The sequence below is a fragment of the Microcaecilia unicolor genome, chromosome 1 (assembly GCF_901765095.1).
Source record: "Microcaecilia unicolor chromosome 1, aMicUni1.1, whole genome shotgun sequence".
NCBI classification, from domain to species: Eukaryota; Metazoa; Chordata; class Amphibia; order Gymnophiona; family Siphonopidae; genus Microcaecilia; species Microcaecilia unicolor.
In genome coordinates this window covers 6,056,316-6,063,904 of record NC_044031.1, presented here as the reverse complement: position 1 = coordinate 6,063,904, position 7,589 = coordinate 6,056,316, and the positions used below count along the sequence as shown (strand labels likewise).

The 7,589-nt window shown below is 41.4% G+C and overlaps 1 protein-coding gene across 1 annotated transcript; it reads right to left on the bottom strand.

Annotated features, from left to right (window-relative positions):
* Positions 1 to 5,113: 5,113 nt before the first annotated feature.
* Positions 5,114 to 7,252, bottom strand: LOC115462319 (zinc finger protein 850-like; the record flags this gene model as incomplete). Its single annotated transcript, XM_030192327.1, has 1 exon — positions 5,114 to 7,252. A coding segment is annotated over one exon (2,139 nt), but the record flags the coding sequence as incomplete, so codon positions are not given.
* Positions 7,253 to 7,589: the final 337 nt, after the last annotated feature.

The following is a 7,589-nucleotide window of genomic DNA, read 5'->3' as shown; positions in this document are numbered from 1 at the left end:
CTGATTGGGCATCGTGCAGTATTGAATGTTTGTTTAGATAGTTTGTGAGTTGTTTGGTTACCATTCCTTTGGTTATCTTGGTTATCGTTATGAGAATCAATATTCAGTGTTTCTATCTAGCAATTTATTTACTTATTTATGACATTTATAACCCACACTAAACACGAATTAGGTTGAAACTTGGGAGCATTTAAAATCTTTTTTTCTCCCCCTGTGCTTAGATCAAAAGAAAAAGATGGCATGTGGGAACTTGTTCTTTTGTTTTGTGGATTGCAGTTGTATATTATAAAAATGCACTGTTAATTAAAAGACAGATATTGAATAATGAGGGCGGAGCTACCTTCATGCAGAAGTCCAGAGTCAGTCTAAATGTGCCAACATTGTCCAGTTCAGCACACTATTAGCAGCCAAGTTCATACAAAGTTAATTATGTTCAATGGAAAATAAATCTGTTGGCTCAGGCTGCTTCCTATGTGAATTTTCCATCACTGTTTTATGATTGCTACCAAGTATTACATATTAAGGGCGTTTGCTTTAAATTTTGTTTTAATTTGTTTATCCAGACTTACATGCACATGGTATTGCTTTTTAAACCCAAAGGTGTTGTTTCTGACTTTACTTGTTTTGGACTGTTTTGGTTTCTGCTGATTTGTAGTATATCTGCTGCCTGGAATTTGGGAAGATAAAAATTAAGTTTTTCATATACTCTGTACAAGTTGTTTACTTTTACAGTGTGTGTATGGATGCTTGTTCTAGGGTATGCTTGTAATAATATTTGAATAACTGTCTACACTTATGGCTATGATTTCTGAACATTTGGCATTTATTTTATTTATTCTTTTATTGCATTTGTATCCCACATTTTCCCACCTCTTTGCAGGCTCAATGTGGCTTACAATACATCATGGATAGTGGAAATATAATAGAAAAATAGGCATTTAGTGTTATAGAAAAGTTTTGGCAACATGATAATGATAAGACATAGTAGTATGACAAACAGATATTATAACACATTTCTAACTACATGTGGAGGATTTATGTATATTCACATTGGTTGATTTTTGTGGTAAGCCTTGCTGAAGAGATGGGTCTTCAGTAGTTTGCGGAAGTTCGTTAGTTTGTAAGTCATTTTAGTGCGTTCCATAACTGTGTGCTTAAGTAGGTGAAATTTGACACGTGCATTACTTTGTATTTTAAACCTTTGCAGTTAGGGAAGTGCAGATCAAGGAATGTGCGGGATGATTTTTTGGCATTCCTGGGTGGTAAGTCTATCAGGTCTGACATGTAGGCTGGTGCATCTCCATGAATGATTTTGTGAACTAGGGAGCAAATTTTGAACGTGATGCGTTCTTTTAGTGGGAGCCAGTGTAGTTTTTCTCGTAGGGGCTTGGCACTTTCATATTTTGTTTTTCCGAATATGAGTCTAGCTGCAGTGCTCTGGGCTGTCTGAAGTTTCTTGATTATTTGCTCTTTACAGCCGGCATAGAGTGCGTTGCAGTAATCTAAATGACTGAGCACCATTGATTGTACCAGATTACGGAAAACATTCCTTGGGAAGAAAGGTTTTACTCTTTTTAATTTCCACATCGAGTGGAACATCTTCTTGGTTGTGTTTTTCGCATGGCTTTCGAGTGTTAGATGTCTATCGATGGTAACTCCAAGAATTTTTAGGGTGTCCGAAATAGGAAGGTTCAGATTTGGTGTGTTAATGGCTGTGAATTTGTTCTTGTTATGTTGAGATGTGAGTATTAGGCATTGGGTTTTTTCTGCATTAAGTTTCAATCTAAAAGCATCCGCCCATGAATGCATGATATGGAGACTTTGGTTGATGTCGTTGGAAATTTCCTTTAAATCTTGTTTAAATGGGATGTAGATCGTTACGTCGTCTGCATATATGTATGGGTTAAGGTTTTGGTTTGATAGTAGTTTGGCTAAAGGTATCATCATTAAGTTGAATAGGGTCGGCAATAGGGGGGATCCCTGTGGGACTCTGCATTCAGGTATCCATGTGGCTGAAGTAGTCGAGTTGGATGTCACTTGATATGATCGTGTGGTTAGGAATCCCTTGAACCAATTGAGAACATTGCCTCCAATTCCGAAGTATTCAAGGATATGTAGTAATATTCCATGATCAACCATGTCAAAAGCGCTTGACATGTCGAATTGTAGAAGTAGTATGTTCTTTCCTGTTGCGATTGTTTGTTTTAATTTAGTCATGAGGGTGACTAGTACTGTGGTTTGACCGAAATCCTGATTGGGAGTCATGGAGTATTGAGAATTTGTTTAGCTAGCTTGTGAGTTGTTTGGTCACCAACCCTTCCGTTATTTTAGTTATTAATGGAATGGATGCTACTGGCCTGTAGTTGGTTAGTTCACTGGCGCTTTTCTTTGCGTCATTTGGCATCATTAAAGGACAGACTTTTAAATGCCCAGTTGGATATATATGCTAATCTCAACTTTGTTAAATGTTTCAGACATATCCACTTGGTCCCAGAATATACCTGATTTCTATTATTCTGTCATACTGTATTTTCGAATGTAAGCCACATTGAACCTGAGTTTGTGTTAGGTCTCAAAGCAGCAACTAGGTTTGTGAGCCCTTGGGCCGCTGCCAAGTTGCGGCAGTGGCAGGCAAAACCACCCCAACCAGCACTGGGCTAACACACACATAAAGCAGGGACTGCAGACAGGGATAAGCAAAGCAGGAACACACTGGACAAGAACACTTGGACTGGAACACAGGACTGGAGCAAGGCTTCACCTGCACTTGACCACCCTTCTCCAGGAGTTGAGCCCCTGGGTGCAGGCAGCCGGCAGGACTTACCGGACTGGGCAGGAACTGGATACCAGCAGGAAACACACAACAGAGTCAGGACTAAAAGCTGCCAGGCAGCCACTAAGACAGAAACACAGACAGGTGAGAGTCAGGACTGAAAGCTGCCAAGCAGCCATGAAAAAGAAACACAGGCACAAGACAAGGGAATGCAAACCAGAAACAAGACTAGGAACTAAGCAATAAAATGAAAGCTAACTACACACAAACAAACTAGAATCAGGCAAGAAACTCAGGCTAGAACTGGACTAGGCAGAAGTGCACAGAGCACACCCACATACCAGGGACCTTAGACGATGCAAAGGCAAACACAGAAGTTTCTAGATGATTAATAAAGCCCATCAGCTGCTAAAGCTCAGCTGCAGCAATCACAAGGCAACTACGGGTGCTGTTACTACTACTACTACTTGACATTTCTAAAGCGCTACTAGGGTTACACAGCGCTGTACAATTTAACATAGAAGGACAGTCCCTGCTCAAAGGAGCTTACAATCTAAAGGACAAATGTACAGTCAGTCAAATAGGGGCAGTCTAGATTTCCTGAAAGGTATAAAGGTTAGGTGCCGAAAGCAACATTGAAGAGGTTGGCTTTGAGCAAGGATTTGAAGATGGGTAGGGAGGGGGCTTGGCGTAAGGGCTCAGGAAGTTTATTCCAAGCATAGGGTGAGGCGAGGCAGAATGAGCGGAGCCTGGAGTTGGCGGTGGTGGAGAAGGGTACTGAGAGGAGGGATTTGGCCTGTGAGCGGAGGTTACGGGCGGGAACGTAAGGGGAAATGAGGGTAGAGAGTTAATGAGGGGCTGCAGACTGAGTGCATTTGTAGGTAAGAAGGAGAAGCTTGAACTGTATGCGGTATCTGATTGGAAGCCGGTGAAGTGACCTGAGAAGAGGGGTGATATGAGTATATCGGTTCAGGCGGAATATAAAACGTGCAGCAGAGTTCTGAACAGATTGAAGGGGGGATAGATGGTACAGGTACAGGTACAAACAGGTTCAACAGGGAAAGCAATTCTGGCAGCCCGGAAGATCTGGACTACACTGGGCAGAAGTCTGGAACAGGTGACAGTAAACAGACAGTCCATTTCAGCCACCAAGTCTGGCCACCAGAGGGCGAGGTGAGCACAGACAAGGAAACGTTTGCTTGGAATAATGTGGGATTTAAATGTAAAAAAAAAATCCTTTATCCTCCACCTTTTAAGACACTGCCTATGCAGCTGGATGGTGACGGCACCAGGAAAGGAAGTTTGGTCAAGTGAAGACTAACTCCAAATAGCTGGGCCCTAGTATTACCATATTGAAAATGCAACCATAACATGCCTTTGTGGTTATGTTCCACTAATAAGTTAAATGATTAACTGGATTTCTTGAAAGGATTATATAACCGTTGGATGAATGACTAGAGCCACAAACATACACTTATTTATTCACTATCACAACTCCTCGTGTACAGCCACTTTTAGGGTGGTTAGGGTTCACAATTAACTGCTTTTATTATCCACCAGATAGAGAAAAGAGTTTTCAGTTTGGGCACAGTATAAGTTATCACAAGAAAACCAATGGAAATAGTTTTACTACTCAATGGCTATTCTGGTTCATAGTAAGTGTTTCCTTGTCAATGAATGTTTTACCACACTCAGAGCATCTAAATGGCTTTTTTAAAATTTTTATTTATTTATTACATTTGTACCCTGCGCTTTCCCACTCATGGCAGCCTCTATGCAGCAGGCAATGGAGGGTTAAGTGACTTGCCCAGAGTCACAAGGAGCTGCCTGTGCCGGGAATCGAACTCAGTTCCACAGTTCCCCAGGACCAAAGTCCACCACCCTAACCACCAGGCCACTCCTCCACTGGTGTTCTGTGAGGTATTGCTTCTGGCTTCACTCCTGCATGGATTCTCTGGTGTTTTGTGAGGTTTTCCTTCCGACTGAAGCTTTTATTACACTCACTGCAGATGAATGGTTTCATTCCTGTGTGGATTCTCTGGTGTTCTGTGAGGTATTGCTTCTGACTGAAGCTTTTATTACACTCAGTGCAGATGAATGGTTTCACTCCTGTGTGTGGATTCTCTGGTGTCGTGTGAGGCTTATTTTATGAGTGAAGCTTTTATTACACTCAGTGCAGATGAATGGTTTCATTCCTGTGTGGATTCTCTGGTGTTCTGTGAGGTATTGCTTCTGACTGAAGCTTTTATTACATTCACTGCAGATGAATGGTTTCACTCCTGTGTGGATTCTCTGGTGTCGTGTGAGGCTTATTTTCTGACTGAAGCTTTTATTACACTCAGGGCAGATGAATGGTTTCATTCCTGTGTGGATTCTCTGGTGTTCTGTGAGGTTTGTTTTATGACTGAAGCTTTTATTACACTCAGTGCAGATGAATGGTTTCACTCCTGTGTGACTTCTCTGGTGTATTGTGAGGTTTCCCTTCTCCCTGAAGCTTTTATTACACTCAGTGCAGATGAATGGTTTCATTCCTGTGTGGATTCTCTGGTGTTTTGTGAGGTTTCCCTTCCGACTGAAGCTTTTATTACACTCAGTGCAGATGAATGGTTTCACTCCTGTGTGGCTTCTCTGGTGTTGTGTGAGGCTTATTTTATGAGTGAAGCTTTTATTACACTCAGGGCAGATGAATGGTTTCATTCCTGTGTGTATTCTCTGGTGTTCTGTGAAGTGTACCTTCTGGCTGAAGCGTCTGTTGCACTCAGTGCAGATGAATGGTTTCACTCCTGTGTGGATTCTCCGGTGTTTTGTGAGGCTTGTTTTATGAGTGAAGCTTTTATTACACTCAGTGCAGATAAACAGTTTCACTCCTGTGTGGATTCTCTGGTGGTTGGTGAGGTATTCCTTCTGACTGAAGCTTTTATTACACTCAGTGCAGATGAATGGTTTCATTCCTGTGTGGATTCTCTGGTGTTTTGTGAGGTATTTTTTCTGACTGAAGCTTTTATTACACTCAGTGCAGATGAATGGTTTCATTCCTGTGTGGATTCTCTGGTGTTGTGTGAGGCTTATTTTTTCAGTGAAGCTTTTATTACACTCAGTGCAGATGAATGGTTTCATTCCTGTGTGGATTCTCTGGTGTGTGGTGAGGTGTCCCTTCCGACTGAAGCTTTTATTACACTCAGTGCAGAGGAATGGTTTCATTCCTGTGTGGATTCTCTGGTGTTGTGTGAGGTTTCCCTTCCGACTGAAGCTTTTATTACACTCAGTGCAGATGAATGGTTTCATTCCTTTGTGGATTCTCTGGTGTATTGTGAGGCTTGTTTTGAGAGTGAAGCTTTTATTACACTCAGTGCAGATGAATGGTTTCATTCCTGTGTGGATTCTCTGGTGTATTGTGAGGCTTATTTTGTGAGTGAAGCTTTTATTACACTCAGTGCAGATGAATGGTTTCATTCCTGTGTGGATTCTCTGGTGTATTGTGAGGCTTATTTTGTGAGTGAAGCTTTTATTACACTCAGTGCAGATGAATGGTTTCATTCCTGTGTGGATTCTCTGGTGTATTGTGAGGCTTATTTTGTGAGTGAAGCTTTTATTACACTCAGTGCAGATGAATGGTTTCATTCCTGTGTGGATTCTCTGGTGTATTGTGAGGCTTATTTTCCGACTGAAGCTTTTATTACACTCAGTACAGATGAATGGTTTCACTCCTGTGTGGATTATCTGGTGTATTGTGAGGCTTGTTTTCCGACTGAAGCTTTTATTACACTCACTGCAGATGAATGGTTTCACTCCTGTGTGGATTCTCTGGTGCATTGTGAGGCTTGTTTTCTGACAGAAGCTTTTATTACACTCAGTGCAGATGAATGGTTTCATTCCGGTGTGGATTCTCTGGTGTTCTGTGAGGTTTGTTTTATGACTGAAGCTTTTATTACACTCACTACAGATGAATGGTTTCACTCCTGTGTGGATTCTCTGGTGTATTGTGAGGTTTCCCTTCTCCCTGAAGCTTTTATTACACTCAGTGCAGATGAATGGTTTCATTCCTGTGTGGATTCTCTGGTGTTTTGTGAGGTTTACCTTCCGACTGAAGCTTTTATTACACTCAGTGCAGATGAATGGTTTCACTCCTGTGTGGATTCTCTGGTGTTGTGTGAGGCTTATTTTATGAGTGAAGCTTTTATTACACTCAGTGCAGATGAATGGTTTCATTCCTGTGTGGATTCTCTGGTGTTCTGTGAGGTTTGCCTTCCGACTGAAGCTTTTATTACACTCAGTGCAGATGAATGGTTTCACTCCTGTGTGGATTCTCCGGTGTTTTGTGAGGCTTGTTTTATGAGTGAAGCTTTTATTACACTCAGTGCAGATAAACAGTTTCACTCCTGTGTGGATTCTCTGGTGGTTGGTGAGGTATTCCTTCTGACTGAAGCTTTTATTACACTCACTGCAGATGAATGGTTTCATTCCTGTGTGAATTCTCTGGTGTCTGGTGAGGTTTCCCTTCTGACTGAAGCTTTTATTACACTCAGTACAGTTAAGTAGTTTCATTCCTTTGTGGTTTCTTTTCCAGCAAGCACTTGTACCACTGTCAGCAGAAGTACACAAGCTTTCATTTTTCTGAATTTTCTGGTAGTTTGAGAGGTCTGTCTTTCTGCAAAAGACTTTTTCAGGTTTAGTAGTAGTCATTGATTCTTCACCAGTCTGAGGTGTTTTATGATCTGTGAATGTTTCTCTATGGCTGAATTTTTTCTTACATTCAGCACTTGAAACTAGTATCTCTTCTGGGTGGAATTTTGCATTTCTTATGACGTTTTCTTCC